This window comes from Engystomops pustulosus, chromosome 8 (assembly GCF_040894005.1).
Source record: "Engystomops pustulosus chromosome 8, aEngPut4.maternal, whole genome shotgun sequence".
Taxonomy (NCBI): domain Eukaryota; kingdom Metazoa; phylum Chordata; class Amphibia; order Anura; family Leptodactylidae; genus Engystomops; species Engystomops pustulosus.
In genome coordinates, this window is record NC_092418.1 from 116,378,336 (window position 1) to 116,402,873 (window position 24,538).

The 24,538-nt window shown below is 51.0% G+C and overlaps 1 protein-coding gene across 4 annotated transcripts in view; it reads right to left on the reverse strand.

The window, feature by feature from the left end:
* The window catches only part of PRKAG3 (protein kinase AMP-activated non-catalytic subunit gamma 3), a 58,532-nt gene that overhangs the window by 26,777 nt on the left and 7,217 nt on the right, over positions 1-24,538 (reverse strand). For all 4 annotated transcript variants that reach the window (XR_011849482.1, XM_072122344.1, XM_072122346.1 and 1 more), the window contains 2 exons: positions 23,831-23,940; positions 9,393-9,474 (listed from right to left, as the gene is read on the reverse strand). Coding sequence is in view for 3 of the 4 variants with exons in the window: in XM_072122344.1 (XP_071978445.1) it covers positions 9,393-9,474; positions 23,831-23,940 (192 nt within the window). In the remaining variant the exon portion in view is untranslated. The remainder of the gene's footprint in view (positions 1-9,392; positions 9,475-23,830; positions 23,941-24,538) is intronic.

Consider the following 24,538-nt stretch of genomic DNA (forward strand, 5'->3'; position numbering starts at 1 on the left):
ATATAACATAACCATCAATGTTATTTAGGTGTAAAAAGGCATCTAGACCCTTCTTGAAGCTCTCTGCTGTCCCTGCTGTGACCAGCGCCTGAGCTCTCTGCTGTCCCTGCTGTGCTCTGCTCCTGAGCTCTCTGCTGTCCCTGCTGTGCTCTGCTCCTGAGCTCTCTGCTGTCCCTGCTGTGACCAGCGCCTGAGCTCTCTGCTGTCCCTGCTGTGACCAGCGCCTGAGCTCTCTGCTGTCCCTGCTGTGACCAGCGCCTGAGCTCTCTGCTGTCCCTGCTGTGACCAGCGCCTGAGCTCTCTGCTGTCCCTGCTGTGACCAGCGCCTGAGCTCTCTGCTGTCCCTGCTGTGACCAGCGCCTGAGCTCTCTGCTGTCCCTGCTGTGACCAGCGCCTGAGCTCTCTGCTGTCCCTGCTGTGACCAGCGCCTGAGCTCTCTGCTGTCCCTGCTGTGACCAGCGCCTGAGCTCTCTGCTGTCCCTGCTGTGACCAGCGCCTGAGCTCTCTGCTGTCCCTGCTGTGACCAGCCCCTGAGCTCTCTGCTGTCCCTGCTGTGACCAGTGCCTGAGCTCTCTGCTGTCCCTGCTGTGACCAGTGCCTGAGCTCTCTGCTGTCCCTGCTGTGACCAGCGCCTGAGCTCTCTGCTGTCCCTGCTGTGCTCTGTGCCTGACCTCTCTGCTGTCCCTGCTGTGCTGTGCGCCTGAGCTCTCTGCTGTCCCTGCTGTGCTCTGCTCCCGAGCTCTCTGCTGCCCCTGCTGTGACCTGCGCCTGAGCTCTCTGCTGTCCCTGCTGTGCTCTGCTCCCGAGCTCTCTGCTGCCCCTGCTGTGACCTGCGCCTGAGCTCTCTGCTGTCCCTGCTGTGCTCTGCTCCCGAGCTCTCTGCTGCCCCTGCTGTGACCTGCGCCTGAGCTCTCTGCTGTCCCTGCTGTGACCTGCGCCTGAGCTCTCTGCTGTCCCTGCTGTGCTCTGCTCCCGAGCTCTCTGCTGTCCCTGCTGTGACCAGCGCCTGAGCTCTCTGGTGTCCCTGCTGTGCTCTGCTCCCGAGCTCTCTGCTGCCCCTGCTGTGACCTGCGCCTGAGCTCTCTGCTGTCCCTGCTGTGACCTGCGCCTGAGCTCTCTGCTGTCCCTGCTGTGCTCTGCTCCCGAGCTCTCTGCTGTCCCTGCTGTGCTCTGCTCCCGAGCTCTCTGCTGTCCCTGCTGTGACCAGCGCCTGAGCTCTCTGCTGTCCCTGCTGTGACCAGCGCCTGAGCTCTCTGCTGTCCCTGCTGTGACCAGCGCCTGAGCTCTCTGCTGTCCCTGCTGTGACTAGCGCCTGAGCTCTCTGCTGTCCCTGCTGTGTCCAGCACCTGAGCTCTCTGCTGTCCCTGCTGTGACCAGCGCCTGAGCTCTCTGCTGTCCCTGCTGTGACCAGTGCCTGAGCTCTCTGCTGTCCCTGCTGTGACCAGCGCCTGAGCTCTCTGCTGTCCCTGCTGTGACCAGCGCCTGAGCTCTCTGCTGTCCCTGCTGTGACCAGCGCCTGAGCTCTCTGCTGTCCCTGCTGTGACCAGCACCTGAGCTCTCTGCTGTCCCTGCTGTGACCAGCGCCTGAGCTCTCTGCTGTCCCTGCTGTGACCAGCGCCTGAGCTCTCTGCTGTCCCTGCTGTGACCAGCGCCTGAGCTCTCTGCTGTCCCTGCTGTGACCAGCGCCTGAGCTCTCTGCTGTCCCTGCTGTGACCAGCCCCTGAGCTCTCTGCTGTCCCTGCTGTGACCAGTGCCTGAGCTCTCTGCTGTCCCTGCTGTGACCAGTGCCTGAGCTCTCTGCTGTCCCTGCTGTGCTCTGCTCCCGAGCTCTCTGCTGCCCCTGCTGTGACCTGCGCCTGAGCTCTCTGCTGTCCCTGCTGTGCTCTGCTCCCGAGCTCTCTGCTGCCCCTGCTGTGACCTGCGCCTGAGCTCTCTGCTGTCCCTGCTGTGACCTGCGCCTGAGCTCTCTGCTGTCCCTGCTGTGCTCTGCTCCCGAGCTCTCTGCTGTCCCTGCTGTGACCAGCGCCTGAGCTCTCTGGTGTCCCTGCTGTGCTCTGCTCCCGAGCTCTCTGCTGTCCCTGCTGTGCTCTGCTCCTGAGCTCTCTGCTGTCCCTGCTGTGACCAGCGCCTGAGCTCTCTGCTGTCCCTGCTGTGCTCTGCGCCTGAGCTCTCTGCTGTCCCTGCTGTGCTCTGCGCCTGAGCTCTCTGCTGTCCCTGCTGTGACCAGCGCCTGAGCTCTCTGCTGTCCCTGCTGTGACCAGCGCCTGAGCTCTCTGCTGTCCCTGCTGTGCTCTGCTCCTGAGCTCTCTGCTGTCCCAGCTGTGACCAGCGCCTGAGCTCTCTGCTGTCCCTGCTGTGACCAGCGCCTGAGCTCACTGCTGTCCCTGCTGTGACCAGCGCCTGAGCTCTCTGCTGTCCCTGCTGTGACCAGCGCCTGAGCTCTCTGCTGTCCCTGCTGTGACCAGCGCCTGAGCTCTCTGCTGTCCCTGCTGTGACCAGCGCCTGACTTCTCTGCTGTCCCTGCTGTGCTCTGCTCCCGAGCTCTCTGCTGTCCCTGCTGTGACCAGCGCCTGAGCTCTCTGCTGTCCCTGCTGTGACCAGCGCCTGAGCTCTCTGCTGTCCCTGCTGTGACCAGCGCCTGAGCTCTCTGCTGTCCCTGCTGTGACCAGCGCCTGAGCTCACTGCTGTCCCTGCTGTGACCAGCGCCTGAGCTCTCTGCTGTCCCTGCTGTGACCAGCGCCTGAGCTCTCTGCTGTCCCTGCTGTGACCAGTGCCTGAGCTCTCTGCTGTCCCTGCTGTGACCAGCGCCTGACCTCTCTGCTGTCCCTGCTGTGCTCTGCTCCCGAGCTCTCTGCTGTCCCTGCTGTGCTCTGCTCCCGAGCTCTCTGCTGTCCCTGCTGTGCTCTGCTCCCGAGCTCTCTGCTGTCCCTGCTGTGCTCTGCTCCCGAGCTCTCTGCTGTCCCTGCTGTGACCAGCGCCTGAGATCTCTGCTGTCCCTGCTGTGACCAGCGCCTGAGCTCTCTGCTGTCCCTGCTGTGACCAGCGCCTGAGCTCTCTGCTGTCCCTGCTGTGACCAGCGCCTGAGCTCTCTGCTGTACCTGCTGTGCTGTGCGCCTGAGCTCTCTGCTGTCCCTGCTGTGCTCTGCTCCTGAGCTCTCTGCTGTCCCTGCTGTGACCAGCGCCTGAACTCTCTGCTGTCCCTGCTGTGACCAGTGCCTGAGCTCTCTGCTGTCCCTGCTGTGACCAGCGTCTGAGCTCTCTGCTGTCCCTGCTGTGACCAGCGCCTGAGCTCTCTGCTGTCCCTGCTGTGACCAGCGCCTGAGCTCTCTGCTGACCCTGCTGTGACCAGCGCCTGAGCTCTCTGCTGTCCCTGCTGTGACTAGCGCCTGAGTTCTTTGCTGTCCCTGCTGTGCTCTGCGCCTGAGCTCTCTGCTGTCCCTGCTGTGACTAGCGCCTGAGCTCTCTGCTGCCCCTGCTGTGACCAGCGCCTGAGCTCTCTGCTGCCCCTGCTGTGACCAGCGCCTGAGCTCTCTGCTGCCCCTGCTGTGACCAGCGCCTGAGCTCGGCTATTCCACAGATTGACAGTTCTCATAGTAAAGAAGCCCTGTCGCCTCCGGTGATTAATCCTTGTTTTCTCCAGACGCAGACAGTGCCCCCTCGTCTTTTGATTTGATTTAATCTGAAACAACTTTCCACCAAATATTTTGTATGGAACATTCATATAGATTAATCATTTCCTCTCGTAGTCGTCTCTTTTCCAGACTGAATAAATTGAGTTGTTTTAATCTTTCCTCATAACTGAGACCCTCCATACCCCTTATCATTTTTTGGCTCTTCGTTGAACCCTCTGGTGCCCAGAACTGGAGGGTATATTCCAGGTGAGGCTGAACCAATGTCTCGTACAGTGTAATATTACATCCCCATCCCGAGAGTCCAGACCACTTTTGATACATTACAAGACCTTGCTGGCTTTAGAGGCAGCTGATTGACATTGTGTTGTTATTTAATTGATGATCTACTAGCCACCCAGCTCCTTCTCAACGAGAGAGACACCAATATTTTCCCCACAATGGAAGTTAAGCTTACAGGCCTGTAATTGCCTGGCGATGTTCTAGAGCCCTTTTTATATATTGCCACCCCATTCACCTTGCGCCAGTCACTTGGCACCGCACCAGATATTACAGAATCCCTGAAGATGTTAGACAGCGGTACAGCAATAACAGAACTGAGTTCTTTAAGAACTCTGTGGTGTAACCCATCTGGTCCAGGAGCTTTGTACACAATGGGGCAGATTTACTTACCCGGTCCGTTCGCGATCCAGCGGCGCATTCTCTGTGCTGGATTCGGGTCCGGACGGGATTCATCAAGGTAGTTCCTCCGCCGTCCACCAGGTAGCGCTTCTGCGCTGAAAAGCATCTGAACGCGCTGGAGTGCATGCCGGTGCCGATGCGCCACAATCCGATCGCGTGCGCCAAAATCCCGGGGCAATACAGGGGAAATCGGCGCAAATCGGAAATATTCGGGTAACACGTCGGGAAAACGCGAATCGGGCCCTTAGTAAATGACCCCCATTATGTCTACATTCAGCCAGTGTAGTATATTACCGGATACATGACCCACACTGGCACCACCCACACCCAATCCTCAGCACCGGCACCACCCACGTCAGAAGTTCTTTCTTCTATTGTATTAAGTATCTCCGCCTCCTCTTCGTCTCCAGTCACCAAGGCCCCAAACAGATTGGATTTCTCTTCCTTTTTTCAGTATTTTTTCTCTGTTGCTTTACTGATCCTTTCTTTTCAATGGGCTTTTTCATCAGTCAATTTTTTTTTTCCACTCATCCAATGTTCGGTGTCGGTGTACACATAAAGGACAGGCTCTAAATGATCTTACACTGATCAGTGGAATAACAGGGATTGTGACGCATGCGATCAGATTTTGGCGCATCGGCTTTCATGCAACAAAAATCGTGGGACCGTCCGGCAATGAGACGGATTCGGACAAACCGCGGGATTTAACATTTAAATTATGTTAGAAGACAATGCACTTACATGCACCAGGAAGAAGAAGGTGAACTCCAGGGACCTGAGCGGGGAAGCGACACATGCAGGATATTGGGCGCAGGATCTTAGTGACTCCCCGCACAGCGCATTATACACGGACAATGCACTTACATGCACCAGGAAGAATAAGGTGAACTCCAGGGACCTGAGCGGGGAAGAGACACATGCAGGATATCGGGCGCATGATCTTAGTGACTCCCAGCACAGCGCATTATACACGGACAATGCACTTACATGCACCAGGAAGAAGAAGGTGAACTCCAGGGACCTGAGCGGGGAAGAGACACATGCAGGATATCGGGCGCATGATCTTAGTGACTCCCAGCACAGCACATTATACACGGACAATGCACTTACATGCACCAGGAAGAAGAAGGTGAACTCCGGGGACCTGAGCGGGGTGCGACACATGCAGGATATCGGGTACAGGATCTTAGTGACTCCCCGCACAGCGCATTATACACGGACAATGCACTTACATGCACCAGGAAGAAGAAGGTGAACTCCGGGGACCTGAGCGGGGAAGCGACACATGCAGAATATCGGGTGCAGGATCTTAGTGACTCCCCGCACAGGGCATTATACATGGACAATGCTCTTACATACACCGGCAACAAGAAGGTGAACTCCGGGGACCTGAGCGGGGAAGCGACACATGCAGTATATCGGGCGCAGGATCTTAGTGACTCCCTGCACAGCGCATTATACACGGACAATGCACTTACATGCACCAGGAAGAAGAAGGTGAACTCCGGGGACCTGAGCGGGGAAGCGACACATGCAGGATATCGGGCGCAGGATCTTAGTGACTCCCTGCACAGTGCATTATACACAGACAATGCACTTACATGCACCAGGAAGAAGAAGGTGAACTCCGGGGACCTGAGCGGGGAAGCGACACATGCAGGATATCGGGCGCAGGATCTTAGTGACTCCCCGCACAGCGCATTATACACGGACAATGCACTTACATGCACCAGGAAGAAGAAGGTGAACTCCGGGGACCTGAGCGGGGAAGCGACACATGCAGGATATCAGACGCAGGATCTTAGTGACTCCCCGCACAGTGCATTATACACAGACAATGCACTTACATGCACCAGGAAGAAGAAGGTGAACTCCAGGGACCTGAGCGGGGAAGCGACACATGCAGGATATCGGGCGCAGGATCTTAGTGACTCCCCGCACAGCACATTATACACGGACAATGCACTTACATGCACCAGAAAGAAGAAGGTGAACTCCGGGGACCTGAGCGGGGAAGCGACACATGCAGGATATCGGGCGCAGGATCTTAGTGACTCCCCACACAGCGCATTATACACGGACAATGCACTTACATGCACCAGGAAGAAGAAGGTGAACTCCGGGGACCTGAGTGGGGAAGCGACACATGCAGGATATCGGGTGCAGGATCTTAGTGACTCCCCGCACAGCACATTATACACAGACAATGCACTTACATGCACTAGGAAGAAGAAGGTGAACTCCGGGGACCTGAGCGGGGAAGCGACACATGCAGGATATCGGGCGCAGGATCTTAGTGACTCCCCACACAGCGCATTATACACGGACAATGCACTTACATGCACCAGGAAGAAGAAGGTGAACTCCGGGGACCTGAGTGGGGAAGCGACACATGCAGGATATCGGGTGCAGGATCTTAGTGACTCCCCGCACAGCACATTATACACAGACAATGCACTTACATGCACCAGGAAGAAGAAGGTGAACTCCAGGGACCTGAGCGGGGAAGCGACACATGCAGGATATCGGGCGCAGGATCTTAGTGACTCCCCGCACAGCACATTATACACGGACAATGCACTTACATGCACCAGGAAGAAGAAGGTGAACTCCGGGGACCTGAGCGGGGAAGCGACACATGCAGGATATCGGGCGCAGGATCTTAGTGACTCCCCGCACAGCGCATTATACACGGACAATGCACTTACATGCACCAGGAAGAAGAAGGTGAACTCCGGGGACCTGAGCGGGGAAGTGACACATGCAGGATATCGGGGTAGGATCTTAGTGACTCCCCGCACAGCGCATTATACACGGACAATGCACTTACATGCACCAGGAAGAAGAAGGTGAACTCCAGGGACCTGAGCGGGGAAGCGACACATGCAGGATATCGGGGGCAGGATCTTAGTGACTCCCCGCACAGCACATTATACACGGACAATGCACTTACATGCACCAGAAAGAAGAAGGTGAACTCCGGGGACCTGAGCGGGGAAGCGACACATGCAGGATATCGGGCGCACGATCTTAGTGACTCCCCGCACAGCGCATTATACACGGACAATGCACTTACATGCACCAGGAAGAAGAAGGTGAACTCCGGGGACCTGAGTGGGGAAGCGACACATGCAGGATATCGGGTGCAGGATCTTAGTGACTCCCCGCACAGCACATTATACACAGACAATGCACTTACATGTGCAACATCCCCCACCGGGGCCTAGCCCTTGAGGTGAGGCCTGGTGACAGCCGGGGCCCGCGGTACCGGAGTGGCTGGCGGTTGCGGCCTAAGCACGCTATTGTCACGGTGCTTGGTACGGGGGAACCGGAGGGCTGTCCTACAGCCTGGCAGGTCTCCAGCAGGTGGTGTTGGCAAGAAATGATGAGGGAGAGGCTGCTATAGCGGATCTCCCTGGGGCAACCCCTTAATGTCCCGAGTGTGAGTCTCTGGGTGGCGGACAGGGTGCCGGTGATGATGGTAGTTGTAGTAGTAGGGACCAGACGGAGACAGAAGTTGAAGAAAACAACTTACAGTTCTTTATTTGAACCGCAGGAACCGCAGCAAACGTGCCTTTAACAGGTGGAGTACTGGAGAGGTATTTGGAGGGAGCCACAGGATGTATTTCACCAGCCTGGATGTATAGGGCAGGCTGGGAGGCAGCTGTGTCCTTAGAGGAGGCTTCAGCTCGGTCCTGGATCTCTTCAGGTATCACCCTTGAAGGTAGGAATGATACCCCTTTTCCTCACTACACTACCTCTAGTCTTAGCTTCCACTTCAGGCAGGGGCTAGGCTCTTCCTGCACTGGTCTGGTATGCTAGAGTCTCTGAGCTGCTGCTCAGCTAACTACTCTCTGCTTGTGTCCTACAGACCCAGAGGGCCTGACTAGGACCGGTCTCTCTCCTGAGAGAGATTTCTCTCTTTTCCCCAGAACATTCCAGGCTAGGGGGTTTTATTACCTCCCTTTGGTCAGGTGGTGGCTGCTCCTCCAATTACCTCTCAGTGCACAGAGACAGGATGCAACACATATCATTGGATAATAGAAATTACATCACATATTAACATCTGCCTTGCCAGGCAGGATTAACCACTGCAATTTCCCCTTGATCCTATAAGGACCATGTAGTGTAATGTGGTGTTACCTACAGGTGGGACGTATTCGCAAGCACTACCTCGCCATTGCATCGGCGAGGGTGTTGCACATGCACTAGGAAGAAGAAGGTAAACTCCGGGGACCTGAGCGGGGAAGCGACACATGCAGGATATCGGGTGCACACTGGCAGTGAATCTACGCCGGGTTCTGGGTCTTTCTGATGGGGATTTGACTGGGAGAGTGCTACCCCGACCCCCATGGCTAAGATGCAACCAGGCTAGCCCCTCATCTTCCTGATACGTATATTGTTACACCCCGGTGCGATTGACATGCATTTTAAACAATGCCATTGCAACAATCAGAATGGCACATGCATTTTTGAGGCTTCTGTAGACTTTAAATCTTGGATGAGGAAATCTGCCCTGTTTTAATGTATGAGGCTCTTGTTTCAGATCCAGGAGAGAACAATGTGAAATTTGGCAGGGTGGAGTGGTTACAAAGTGACAATTCAAGACCAAGGGTCCTGCCTGCCAACAGTACTACAACTACAGTCATAAGTCATAAGAGAGGGACAAGTGTCTCTTGTAAGAGAGTCCAAGGAACATGATTTCAATAAGCAGCATGCAATTCTAAACTGCTCCTGTGGTGGCGCTGTGTTGGGGCGAACACTTCCCTCCATGCTCTCTCGTAAACAAAAGGGATTGTAAAAGTGGAGATCCCCTTTAAGAACTCTATTACACTGGATAAACCCCATAATTTCATCCAAATATAGAATAACTATTCATTTTGCCAGTGAAGTGAAGTTATCCCTAGAGAATCTGCCTTACATTCTGCTCATCTCCTATCGCCTACTCGATACAAACTAAAGTTATATACAATGTATCCAACATAAGTTGTGGTCCCTTTGAGAGACACCGTTGTCCTCAGACCATGATGTTCTTTATTGACTATTGTTATATATGAAATGATACACGACATGGACACTTACCCACAAAGCAGTGCTGCTTACTGTCCCACAGAGGCGCCGCACGCACACCGTTCGCCACCAGGGCCAGGAAGGCTTTCTTAATCTACAGACAGAAATGGGAGAACATCAGCAAGGGAAACACAAGAGAAAGAAATACAAGAGCCTGGAACATCTCTACATAGTAATAGTACATAGTAGTGCCATATAGTGCTTACATCACATAGTAATAGTACATAGTAGTGCCATATAGTGCTTACATCACATAGTAATAGTACATAGTAGTGCCATATAGTGCTTACATCACATAGTAATAGTACATAGTAGTGCCATATAGTGCTTACATCACATAGTAATAGTACATAGTAGTGCCATATAGTGCTTACATCACAAAGTAATAGTACATAGTAGTGCCATATAGTGCTTACATCACATAGTAATAGTACATAGTAGTGCCATATAGTGCTTACATCACATAGTAATAGTACATAGTAGTGCCATATAGTGCTTACATCACATAGTAATAGTACATAGTAGTGCCATATAGTGCTTACATCACATAGTAATAGTACATAGTAGTGCCATATAGTGCTTACATCACATAGTAATAGTACATAGTAGTACCATATAGTGCTTACATCACATAGTAATAGTACATAGTAGTGCCATATAGTGCTTACATCACAAAGTAATAGTACATAGTAGTACCATATAGTGCTTACATCACATAGTAATAGTACATAGTAGTGCCATATAGTGCTTACATCACAAAGTAATAGTACATAGTAGTGCCATATAGTGCTTACATCACAAAGTAATAGTACATAGTAGTACCATATAGTGCTTACATCACATAGTAATAGTACATAGTAGTGCCATATAGTGCTTACATCACATAGTAATAGTACATAGTAGTGCCATATAGTGCTTACATCACATAGTAATAGTATATAGTAGTGCCATATAGTGCTTACATCACATAGTAATAGTACACAGTAGTGCCATATAGTGCTTACATCACAAAGTAATAGTACATAGTAGTACCATATAGTGCTTACATCACATAGTAATAGTACACAGTAGTGCCATATAGTGCTTACATCACGTAGTAATAGTACATAGTAGTGCCATATAGTGCTTACATCACATAGTAATAGTACATAGTAGTGCCATATAGTGCTTACATCACAAAGTAATAGTACATAGTAGTACCATATAGTGCTTACATCACATAGTAATAGTACATAGTAGTGCCATATAGTGCTTACATCACAAAGTAATAGTACATAGTAGTACCATATAGTGCTTACATCACATAGTAATAGTACACAGTAGTGCCATATAGTGCTTACATCACATAGTAATAGTACATAGTAGTGCCATATAGTGCTTACATCACATAGTAATAGTACATAGTAGTGCCATATAGTGCTTACATCACAAAGTAATAGTACATAGTAGTGCCATATAGTGCTTACATCACAAAGTAATAGTACATAGTAGTGCCATATAGTGCTTACATCACGTAGTAATAGTACATAGTAGTGCCATATAGTGCTTACATCACATAGTAATAGTACATAGTAGTGCCATATAGTGCTTACATCACATAGTAATAGTACATAGTAGTGCCATATAGTGCTTACATCACATAGTAATAGTACATAGTAGTGCCATATAGTGCTTACATCACAAAGTAATAGTACATAGTAGTGCCATATAGTGCTTACATCACAAAGTAATAGTACATAGTAGTGCCATATAGTGCTTACATCACATAGTAATAGTACATAGTAGTGCCATATAGTGCTTACATCACAAAGTAATAGTACATAGTAGTGCCATATAGTGCTTACATCACAAAGTAATAGTACATAGTAGTGCCATATAGTGCTTACATCACAAAGTAATAGTACATAGTAGTGCCATATAGTGCTTACATCACATAGTAATAGTACATAGTAGTGCCATATAGTGCTTACATCACAAAGTAATAGTACATAGTAGTGCCATATAGTGCTTACATCACAAAGTAATAGTACATAGTAGTGCCATATAGTGCTTACATCACAAAGTAATAGTACATAGTAGTGCCATATAGTGCTTACATCACAAAGTAATAGTACATAGTAGTGCCATATAGTGCTTACATCACATAGTAATAGTACATAGTAGTGCCATATAGTGCTTACATCACATAGTAATAGTACATAGTAGTGCCATATAGTGCTTACATCACGTAGTAATAGTACACAGTAGTGCCATATAGTGCTTACATCACATAGTAATAGTACATAGTAGTGCCATATAGTGCTTACATCACATAGTAATAGTACATAGTAGTGCCATATAGTGCTTACATCACGTAGTAATAGTACACAGTAGTGCCATATAGTGCTTACATCACATAGTAATAGTACATAGTAGTGCCATATAGTGCTTACATCACAAAGTAATAGTACATAGTAGTGCCATATAGTGCTTACATCACATAGTAATAGTACACAGTAGTGCCATATAGTGCTTACATCACATAGTAATAGTACATAGTAGTGCCATATAGTGCTTACATCACAAAGTAATAGTACATAGTAGTGCCATATAGTGCTTACATCACGTAGTAATAGTACACAGTAGTGCCATATAGTGCTTACATCACATAGTAATAGTACATAGTAGTGCCATATAGTGCTTACATCACATAGTAATAGTACATAGTAGTGCCATATAGTGCTTACATCACATAGTAATAGTACACAGTAGTGCCATATAGTGCTTACATCACATAGTAATAGTACATAGTAGTGCCATATAGTGCTTACATAACAAAGTAATAGTACATAGTAGTGCCATATAGTGCTTACATCACATAGTAATAGTACATAGTAGTGCCATATAGTGCTTACATCACATAGTAATAGTACACAGTAGTGCCATATAGTGCTTACATCACATAGTAATAGTACATAGTAGTGCCATATAGTGCTTACATCACATAGTAATAGTACATAGTAGTGCCATATAGTGCTTACATCACATAGTAATAGTACATAGTAGTGCCATATAGTGCTTACATCACATAGTAATAGTACATAGTAGTGCCATATAGTGCTTACATCACAAAGTAATAGTACATAGTAGTGCCATATAGTGCTTACATCACAAAGTAATAGTACATAGTAGTGCCATATAGTGCTTACATCACATAGTAATAGTACATAGTAGTGCCATATAGTGCTTACATCACATAGTAATAGTACATAGTAGTGCCATATAGTGCTTACATCACGTAGTAATAGTACACAGTAGTGCCATATAGTGCTTACATCACATAGAAATAGTACATAGTAGTGCCATATAGTGCTTACATCACATAGTAATAGTACATAGTAGTGCCATATAGTGCTTACATCACGTAGTAATAGTACATAGTAGTGCCATATAATGCTTACATCACAAAGTAATAGTACATAGTAGTGCCATATAGTGCTTACATCACAAAGTAATAGTACATAGTAGTGCCATATAATGCTTACATCACAAAGTAATAGTACATAGTAGTGCCATATAGTGCTTACATCACAAAGTAATAGTACATAGTAGTGCCATATAGTGCTTACATCACATAGTAATAGTACATAGTAGTGCCATATAGTGCTTACATCACGTAGTAATAGTACACAGTAGTGCCATATAGTGCTTACATCACATAGTAATAGTACATAGTAGTGCCATATAGTACTTACATCACAAAGTAATAGTACATAGTAGTGCCATATAGTGCTTACATCACATAGTAATAGTACATAGTAGTGCCATATAGTGCTTACATCACATAGTAATAGTACATAGTAGTGCCATATAGTGCTTACATCACATAGTAATAGTACATAGTAGTGCCATATAGTTCTTACATCACATAGTAATAGTACATAGTAGTGCCATATAGTGCTTACATCACAAAGTAATAGTACATAGTAGTGCCATATAGTTCTTACATCACATAGTAATAGTACATAGTAGTGCCATATAGTGCTTACATCACAAAGTAATAGTACATAGTAGTGCCATATAGTGCTTACATCACATAGTAATAGTACATAGTAGTGCCATATAGTGCTTACATCACATAGTAATAGTACATAGTAGTGCCATATAGTGCTTACATCACATAGTAATAGTACATAGTAGTGCCATATAGTGATTACATTACATAGTAATAGTACATAGTAGTGCCATATAGTGCTTACATCACAAAGTAATAGTACATAGTAGTGCCATATAGTGCTTACATCACATAGTAATAGTACATAGTAGTGCCATATAGTGCTTACATCACGTAGTAATAGTACACAGTAGTGCCATATAGTGCTTACATCACATAGTAATAGTACATAGTAGTGCCATATAGTGCTTACATCACAAAGTAATAGTACATAGTAGTGCCATATAGTGCTTACATCACATAGTAATAGTACATAGTAGTGCCATATAGTGATTACATTACATAGTAATAGTACATAGTAGTGCCATATAGTGCTTACATCACAAAGTAATAGTACATAGTAGTGCCATATAGTGCTTACATCACATAGTAATAGTACATAGTAGTGCCATATAGTGCTTACATCACGTAGTAATAGTACACAGTAGTGCCATATAGTGCTTACATCACATAGTAATAGTACATAGTAGTGCCATATAGTGCTTACATCACAAAGTAATAGTACATAGTAGTGCCATATAGTGCTTACATCACATAGTAATAGTACATAGTAGTGCCATATAGTGCTTACATCACATAGTAATAGTACATAGTAGTGCCATATAGTGCTTACATCACAAAGTAATAGTACATAGTAGTGCCATATAGTGCTTACATCACGTAGTAATAGTACACAGTAGTGCCATATAGTGCTTACATCACATAGTAATAGTACATAGTAGTGCCATATAGTGCTTACATCACATAGTAATAGTACATAGTAGTGCCATATAGTGCTTACATCACAAAGTAATAGTACATAGTAGTGCCATATAGTGCTTACATCACATAGTAATAGTACATAGTAGTGCCATATAGTGCTTACATCACATAGTAATAGTACATAGTAGTGCCATATAGTGCTTACATCACAAAGTAATAGTACATACAGTCATGGCCAAAAGTTTTGAGAATGATACAAATGTTAATTTTTACAAAGTCTCCAGAATGTTATAAAGAGGGATCAGCTTAACAGCAATTAATTGCAAAGTCAATATTTGCCTAGAAAATGAACTTTCCCCCAAAACACATTTTCACCTTCATTTTCAATCTGTCAGGATTAAGTAAGAATCACACCCCTGGACACTTTACAAGGAGGCTGGTGCTTGGCATCATTGTTTCTCTTCTGTTAACCATGGATATCTCTAAAGAAACACGTGCAGTCATCATTGCACTGCACAAAACTGTCCGAACTTCTCCCAACCCTCCAGGAGCAGATGGTGATGAGCAGAGCCTCCTCCAGCATGATGGAGCACCGGCCATAAAGGGGAGAACTAAATGGCTCCGGGAACAGAACACAGAGATTCTGGGTCCATGGCTCCGGGAACAGAACACAGAGATTCTGGGTCCATGGCCCGGGAACAGAACACAGAGATTCTGGGTCCATGGCTCCGGGAACAGAACACAGAGATTCTGGGTCCATGGCTCCGGGAACAGAACACAGAGATTCTGGGTCCATGGCTCCGGGAACAGAACACAGTGATTCTGGGTCCATGGCCCGGGAACAGAACACAGAGATTCTGGGTCCATGGCTCCGGGAACAGAACACAGAGATTCTGGGTCCATGGCTCCGGGAACAGAACACAGAGATTCTGGGTCCATGGTCCGGGAACAGAACACAGAGATTCTGGGTCCATGGCTCCGGGAACAGAACACAGAGATTCTGGGTCCATGGCCCGGAAACTCCCCAGATCTTATCCCATTGAGAACTTGTGGTCAATCATCAGGAGACGGAGGACAAACATAACCCAACACATTGTGACAGAATGCAGCAGTGATAGTGCAGGAATGGACGGCGATCAGTCAGGATCTGGTGCAGGAGGTGAGTGAGAGCTGCCGGGGAGAATTGCAGAGGTCCTGAAGAACAAGGAGAGGTCCTGCAGATACTGACTCGCTGCAGTAACTCCTCCCACCTGACAATAAAAGCTTCTGCTCCCCATAATATGATTGCACTTGTATCTCTGTATGTGATAAACATCTGACAAACCAGAGGGACACATCATGTGACTGTATTAGTGCCATATATTGCTTATATAGACATGCTATCATAACACAGACTAAAAGGTTAAAGGTTTTGTGGCTTTTCATTTTTTGGCCATGTTATTTTACATAACACTAAATTTTTCAATGAAGAATGTAGAGAACTGGCGCACACTACACCGCCACACTGTGCTGTGTATGGATAAACACCAGATCAAGTATCTCACTTAGGATATTATGTAATGTGTTGATATAAAAACATGAGATATATACGTATTGTATGTGTATAGACACCGCGGAACCATGACATGACAACCACTGACGGATGATATGAAGACTATTGGTGTAGTCATACAGGGGTCAGAGCGCCCATGCTGACCCCTGACCACTGCTGGCTATGATAGAAAGGTGTCAGGACACACAGGACATGGCAGCTCGCTGTGTATGGGGGGTGTAGTCACACAGGGGTCAGAGCACCCATGCTGACCCCTGACCACTGCTGGCTATGATAGAAAGGTGTCAGGACACACAGGACATGGCAGCTCGCTGTGTATGGGGGGTGTAGTCACAGAGGGGTCAGAGCGCCCATGCTGACCCCTGACCACTGCTGGCTATGGTAGAAAGGTGTCAGTACACACAGGACATGGCAGCTCGCTGTGTATGGGGGGTGTAGTCACAGAGAGGTCAGAGCGCCCATGCTGACCCCTGACCACTGCTGGCTATGATAGAAAGGTGTCAGGACACACAGGACATGGCAGCTCGCTGTGTATGGGGGGTGTAGTCACAGAGGGGTCAGAGCCCCCATGCTGACCCCTGACCACTGCTGGCTATGATAGAAAGGTGTCAGGACACACAGGACATGGCAGCTCCCTGTGTATGGGAGGTGTAGTCACAGAGGGGTCAGAGCGCCCATGCTGACCCCTGACCACTGCTGGCTATGATAGAAAGGTGTCAGGACACACAGGACATGGCAGCTCGCTGTGTATGGGGGGTGTAGTCACAGAGGGGTCAGAGCACCCATGCTGAACCCTGACCACTGCTGGCTATGATAGAAAGGTGTCAGGACACACAGGACATGGCAGCTCGCTGTGTATGGGGGGTGTAGTCACAGAGGGGTCAGAGCGCCCATGCTGACCCCTGACCACTGCTGGCTATGATAGAAAGGTGTCAGGACACACAGGACATGGCAGCTCGCTGTGTATGGGGGGTGTAGTCACAGAGGGGTCAGAGCACCCATGCTGAACCCTGACCACTGCTGGCTATGATAGAAAGGTGTCAGGACACACAGGACATGGCAGCTCGCTGTGTATGGGGGGTGTAGTCACAGAGGGGTCAGAGCGCCCATGCTGACCCCTGACCACTGCTGGCTATGATAGAAAGGTGTCAGGACACACAGGACATGGCAGCTCGCTGTGTATGGGGGGTGTAGTCACAGAGGGGTCAGAGCACCCATGCTGACCCCTGACCACTGCTGGCTATGATAGAAAGGTGTCAGGACACAGGACATGGCAGCTAGCTGTGTATGGGGGGTGTAGTCACAGAGGGGTCAGAGCGCCCATGCTGACCCCTGACCACTGCTGGCTATGATAGAAAGGTGTCAGGACACACAGGACATGGCAGCTCGCTGCGTATGGGGGGTGTAGTCACAGAGGGGTCAGAGCGCCCATGCTGACCCCTGACCACTGCTGGCTATGATAGAAAGGTGTCAGGACACACAGGACATGGCAGCTCGCTGTGTATGGGGGGTGTAGTCACAGAGGGGTCAGAGCGCCCATGCTGACCCCTGACCACTGCTGGCTATGATAGAAAGGTGTCAGGACACAGGACATGGCAGCTCGCTGTGTATAGGGGGTGTAGTCACACAGGAGTCAGAGCACCCATGCTGACCCCTGACCACTGCTGGCTATGATAGAAAGGTGTCAGGACACAGGACATGGCAGCTCACTTTGTATGGGGGGTGTAGTCACAGAGGTGTCAGAGCCCCCATGCTGACCCCTGACCACTGCTGGCTATGATAGAAAGGTGTCAGGACACAGGACATGGCAGCTCGCTGTGTATGGGGGGTGTAGTCACAGAGGGGTCAGAGCGCCCATGCTGACCCCTGACCACTGCTGGCTATGATAGAAAGGTGTCAGGACACAGGACATGGCAGCTCGCTGTGTATGGGGGGTGTAGTCACAGAGGGGTCAGAGCGCCCATGCTGACCCCTGACCACTGCTGGCTATGATAGAAAGGTGTCAGGACACAGGACATGGCAGCTCGCTGTGTATAGGGGGTGTAGTCACACAGGAGTCAGAGCACCCATGCTGACCCCTGACCACTGCTGGCTATGATAGAAAGGTGTCAGGACACAGGACATGGCAGCTCGCTGTGTATGGGGGGTGTAGTCACAGAGGGGTCAGAGCGCCCATGCTGACCCCTGACCACTGCTGGCTATGATAGAAAGGTGTCAGGACACAGGACATGGCAGCTCGCTGTGTATAGGGGGTGTAGTCACAGAGGGGTCAGAGCTCCCATGCTGACCCCTGACCACTGCTGGCTATGATAGAAAGGTGTCAGGACACAGGACATGGCAGCTCGCTGTGTATGGGGGGTGTAGTCACAGAGGGGTCAGAGCACCCATGCTGACCCCTGACCACTGCTGGCTATGATAGAAAGGTGTCAGGACATGGCAGCTCGCTGTGTATGGGGGGTGTAGTCACAGAGGGGTCAGAGCGCCCATGCTGACCCCTGACCACTGCTGGCTATGATAGAAAGGTGTCAGGACACAGGACATGGCAGCTCGCTGTGTATGGGGGGTGTAGTCACAGAGGGGTCAGAGCGCCCATGCTGACCCCTGACCACTGCTGGCTATGATAGAAAGGTGTCAGGACACACAGGACATGGCAGCTCGCTGTGTATGGGGGGTGTAGTCACAGAGGGGTCAGAGCGCCCATGCTGACCCCTGACCACTACTGGCTATGATAGTAAGGTGTCAGGACACAGGACATGGCAGCTCGCTGTGTATGGGGGGTGTAGTCACAGAGGGGTCAGAGCGCCCATGCTGACCCCTGACCACTGCTGGCTATGATAGAAAGGTGTCAGGACACACAGGACATGGCAGCTCTCTGTGTATGGGAGGTGTAGTCACAGAGGGGTCAGAGCGCCCATGCTGACCCCTGACCACTGCTGGCTATGATAGAAAGGTGTCAGGACACAGGACATGGCAGCTCGCTGTGTATGGGGGGTGTAGTCACAGAGGGGTCAGAGCGCCCATGCTGACCCCTGACCACTACTGGCTATGATAGAAAGGTGTCAGGACACACAGGACATGGCAGCTCGCTGTGTATGGGGGGGTGTAGTCACAGAGAGGTCAGAGCACCCATGCTGACCCCTGACCACTGCTGGCTATGATAGAAAGGTGTCAGGACACACAGGACATGGCAGCTCGCTGTGCATGGGGGGTGTAGTCACAGAGGGGTCAGAGCGCCCATGCTGACCCCTGACCACTGCTGGCTATGATAGAAAGGTGTCAGGACACACAGGACATGGTAGCTCCCTGTGTATGGGGGTGTAGTCACAGAGGGGTCAGAGCGCCCATGCTGACCCCTGACCACTGCTGGCTATGATAGAAAGGTGTCAGGACACACAGGACATGGCAGCTTGCTGTGTATGGGGGGTGTAGTCACAGAGGGGTCAGAGCACCCATGCTGACCCCTGACCACTGCTGGCTATGATAGAAAGGTGTCAGGACACACAGGACATGGCAGCTCGCTGTGTATGGAGGGTGTAGTCACAGAGGGGGCAGAGCTCCCATGCTGACCCCTGACCACTGCTGGCTATGATAGAAAGGTGTCAGGACACACAGGACATGGCAGCTCCCTGTGTATGGGGGTGTAGTCACAGAGGGGTCAGAGCGCCATGCTGACCCCTGACCACTGCTGGCTATGATAGAAAGGTGTCAGGACACAGGACATGGCAGCTCGCTGTGTATGAGGGTGTAGTCACAGAGGGGTCAGAGCGCCCATGCTGACCCCTGACCACTGCTGGCTATGATAGAAAGGTGTCAGGACACAGGACATGGCAGCTCGCTGTGTATGGGGGTTGTAGTCACAGAGGGGTCAGAGCGCCCATGCTGACCCCTGACCACTGCTGGCTATGATAGAAAGGTGTCAGGACACACAGGACATGGCAGCTCGCTGTGTATGGGGGGTGTAGTCACAGAGGGGTCAGAGCGCCCATGCTGACCCCTGACCACTGCTGGCTATGATAGAAAGGTGTCAGGACACAGGACATGGCAGCTCGCTGTGTATGAGGGTGTAGTCACAGAGGGGTCAGAGCGCCCATGCTGACCCCTGACCACTGCTGGCTATGATAGAAAGGTATCAGGACACACAGGACATGGCAGCTCGCTGTGTATGGGGGATGTAGTCACAGAGGGGTCAGAGCACCCATGCTGACCCCTGACCACTGCTGGCTATGATAGAAAGGTGTCAGGACACACAGGACATGGCAGCTCGCTGTGTATGGGGGGTGTAGTCACAGAGAGGTCAGAGCGCCCATGCTGACCCCTGACCACTGCTGGCTATGATAGAAAGGTATCAGGACACAGGACATGGCATCTCGCTGTGTATGGGGGTGTAGTCACAGAGGGGTCAGAGCGCCCATGCTGACCCCTGAGCACTGCTGGCTATGATAGAAAGGTGTCAGGACACACAGGACATGGCAGCTCGCTGTGTATGGGGGGTGTAGTCACAGAGGGGTCAGAGCGCCCATACTGACCCCTGACCACTGCTGGCTATGATAGAAAGGTGTCAGGACATACAGGACATGGCAGCTCGCTGTGTATGGGGATGTAGTCACAGAGAGGTCAGAGCACCCATGCTCCCCCCTGACCACTGCTGGCTATGATAGAAAGGTGTCAGGACACACAGGACATGGCAGCTCGCTGTGTATGGGGGGTGCAGTCACAGAGGGGTCAGAGCGCCCATGCTGACCCCTGACCACTGCTGGCTATGATAGAAAGGTGTCAGGACACACAGGACATGGCAGCTCGCTGTGTATGGGGGGTGTAGTCACAGAGGGGTCAGAGGTCCCATGCTGACCCCTGACCACTGCTGGCTATGATAGAAAGGTGTCAGGACACAGGACATGGCAGCTCGCTGTGTATGGGGGTGTAGTCACAGAGGGGGCAGAGCTCCCATGCTGACCCCTGACCACTGCTGGCTATGATAGAAAGGTGTCAGGACACACAGGACATGGCAGCTCGCTGTGTATGGGGGTTGTAGTCACAGAGGGGTCAGAGCGCCCATGCTGACCCCTGACCACTGCTGGCTATGATAGAAAGGTGTCAGGACACACAGGACATGGCAGCTCGCTGTGTATGGGGGGTGTAGTCACAGAGGGGTCAGAGCACCCATGCTGACCCCTGACCACTGCTGGCTATGATAGAAAGGTGTCAGGACACACAGGACATGGCAGCTCGCTGTGTATGGGGGTGTAGTCACAGAGGGGTCAGAGCGCCCATGCTGACCCCTGACCACTGCTGGCTATGATAGAAAGGTGTCAGGACACACAGGACATGGCAGCTCGCTGTGTATGGGGGGGTGTAGTCACAGAGGGGTCAGAGCGCCCATGCTGACTCCTGACCACTGCTGGCTATGATAGAAAGGTGTCAGGACACACAGGACATGGCAGCTCCCTGTGTATGGAGGGTGTAGTCACAGAGGGGTCAGAGCACCCATGCTGACCCCTGACCACTGCTGGCTATGATAGAAAGGTGTCAGGACACACAGGACATGGCAGCTCGCTGTGTATGGGGGGTGTAGTCACAGAGGAGTCAGAGCGCCCATGCTGACCCCTGACCACTGCTGGCTATGATAGAAAGGTGTCAGGACACACAGGACATGGCAGCTCGCTGTGTATGGGGGGTGTAGTCACAGAGGGGTCAGAGCGCCCATGCTGACCCCTGACCACTGCTGGCTATGATAGAAAGGTGTCAGGACACACAGGACATGGCAGCTCGCTGTGTATGGGGGGTGTAGTCACAGAGGGGTCAGAGCACCCATGCTGACCCCTGACCACTGCTGGCTATGATAGAAAGGTGTCAGGACACACAGGACATGGCAGCTCGCTGTGTATGGGGGGTGTAGTCACAGAGGGGTCAGAGCGCCCATGCTGACCCCTGACCACTGCTGGCTATGATAGAAAGGTGTCAGGACACACAGGACATGGCAGCTCGCTGTGTATGGGGGGTGTAGTCACAGAGGGGTCAGAGCACCCATGCTGACCCCTGACCACTGCTGGCTATGATAGAAAGGTGTCAGGACACACAGGACATGGCAGCTCGCTGTGTATGGGGGGTGTAGTCACAGAGAGGTCAGAGCGCCCATGCTGACCCCTGAGCACTGCTGGCTATGATAGAAAGGTGTCAGGACACACAGGACATGGCAGCTCGCTGTGTATGGGGGGTGTAGTCACAGAGGGGTCAGAGCGCCCATGCTGACCCCTGAGCACTGCTGGCTATGATAGAAAGGTGTCAGGACACACAGGACATGGCAGCTCGCTGTGTATGGGGGGTGTAGTCACAGAGGGGTCAGAGCGCCCATGCTGACCCCTGAGCACTACTGGCTATGATAGAAAGGTGTCAGGACACACAGGACATGGCAGCTCGCTGTGTATGGGGGGTGTAGTCACAGAGGGGTCAGAGCGCTCATGCTGACCCCTGACCACTGCTGGCTATGATAGAAAGGTGTCAGGACACACAGGACATGGCAGCTCGCTGTGTATGGGGGGTGTAGTCACAGAGGGGTCAGAGCGCCCATGCTGACCACTGCTGGCTATGATAGAAAGGTGTCAGGACACAGGACATGGCAGCTCGCTGTGTATGGGGGTGTAGTCACAGAGATGTCAGAGCACCCATGCTGACCCCTGACCACTGCTGGCTATGATAGAAAGGTGTCAGGACACACAGGACATGGCAGCTCGCTGTGTATGGGGGGTGTAATCACAGAGGGGTCAGAGCGCCCATGCTGACCCCTGACCACTGCTGGCTATGATAGAAAGGTGTCAGGACACACAGGACATGGCAGCTCGCTGTGTATGGGGGGTGTAGTCAGAGAGAGGTCAGAGCGCCCATGCTGACCCCTGACCACTGCTGGCTATGATAGAAAGGTGTCAGGACACACAGGACATGGCAGCTCGCTGTGTATGGGAGTGTAGTCACAGAGGGGTCAGAGCGCCCATGCTGACCCCTGACCACTGCTGGCTATGATAGAAAGGTGTCAGGACACACAGGACATGGCAGCTCGCTGTGTATGGGGGGTGTAATCACAGAGGGGTCAGAGCGCCCATGCTGACCCCTGAACACTGCTGGCTATGATAGAAAGGTGTCAGGACACACAGGACATGGCAGCTCGCTGTGTATGGGGGTGTAGTCACAGAGGGGTCAGAGCGCCCATGCTGACCCCTGACCACTGCTGGCTATGATAGAAAGGTGTCAGGACACACAGGACATGGCAGCTCACTGTGTATGGGGGGTGTAGTCACAGAGGGGTCAGAGCGCCCATGCTGACCCCTGACCACTGCTGGCTATGATAGAAAGGTGTCAGGACACACAGGACATGGCAGCTCACTGTGTATGGGGGGTGTAGTCACAGAGGAGTCAGAGCACGCATGCTGACCCCTGACCACTGCTGGCTATGATAGAAAGGTGTCAGGACACACAGGACATGGCAGCTCACTGTGTATGGGGGGTGTAGTCACAGAGGAGTCAGAGCACGCATGCTGACCCCTGACCACTGCTGGCTATGATAGAAAGGTGTCAGGACACACAGGACATGGCAGCTCGCTGTGTATGGGGGGTGTAGTCACAGAGGGGTCAGATCGCCCATGCTGACCCCTGACCACTGCTGGCTATGATAGAAAGGTGTCAGGACACACAGGACATGGCAGCTCGCTGTGTATGGGGGGTGTAGTCACAGAGAGGTCAGAGCTCCCATGCTGACCCCTGACCATTGCTGGCTATGATAGAAAGGTGTCAGGACACACAGGACATGGCAGCTCCCTGTGTATGGAGGATGTAGTCACAGAGGGGTCAGAGCGCCCATGCTGACCCCTGACCACTGCTGGCTATGATAGAAAGGTGTCAGGACACACAGGACATGGCAGCTCGCTGTGTATGGGGGGTGTAGTCACAGAGAGGTCAGAGCGCCCATGCTGACCCCTGAAAATTGCTGACCTGTAGAGAAGTGTCAAAAACGACCAGCTTGCAGCTTGTGGGGATGGCATCGTAGCATCGGTGCTTCATCATAAACTCCATATACACCCCGGCGTCCTCCCCGAGATCCCCTGAGAGAGAGAAGGATACATCAAAAAATTATAATGAAAATTACCACAATGACTAACCGACGGAATTACAAATGGCAACATCTTTAGGCTTTGGAGGATATATGGCCGTACACTGGATCTCGGGGACATATGGCGGCACACTGGATCTCGGGGACACTGGATCTCGGGGACATATGGCGGCACACTGGGTCTTGGGGACATATGGCGGCACACTGGATCTTGGGGACATATGGCGGCACACTGGATCTCGGGGTCATATGGCGGCACACTGGGTCTTGGGGACATATGGCGGCACACTGGATCTTGGGGACACATGGCGGCACACTGGGTCTCGGGGACACATGGCGGCACACTGGATCTCGGGGACATATGGCGGCACACTGGATCTTGGGGACATATGGCGGCACACTGGATCTCGGGGACATATGGCGGCACACTGGATCTCGGGGACATATGGTGGCATACTGGATCTCGGGGACATATGGCGGTACACTGGATCTCGGGGACATATGGCGGCACACTAGATCTCGGGGACATATGGCCGTACACTAGATCTCGGGGACACTGGATCTCGGGGACATATGGCGGCACACTGGAT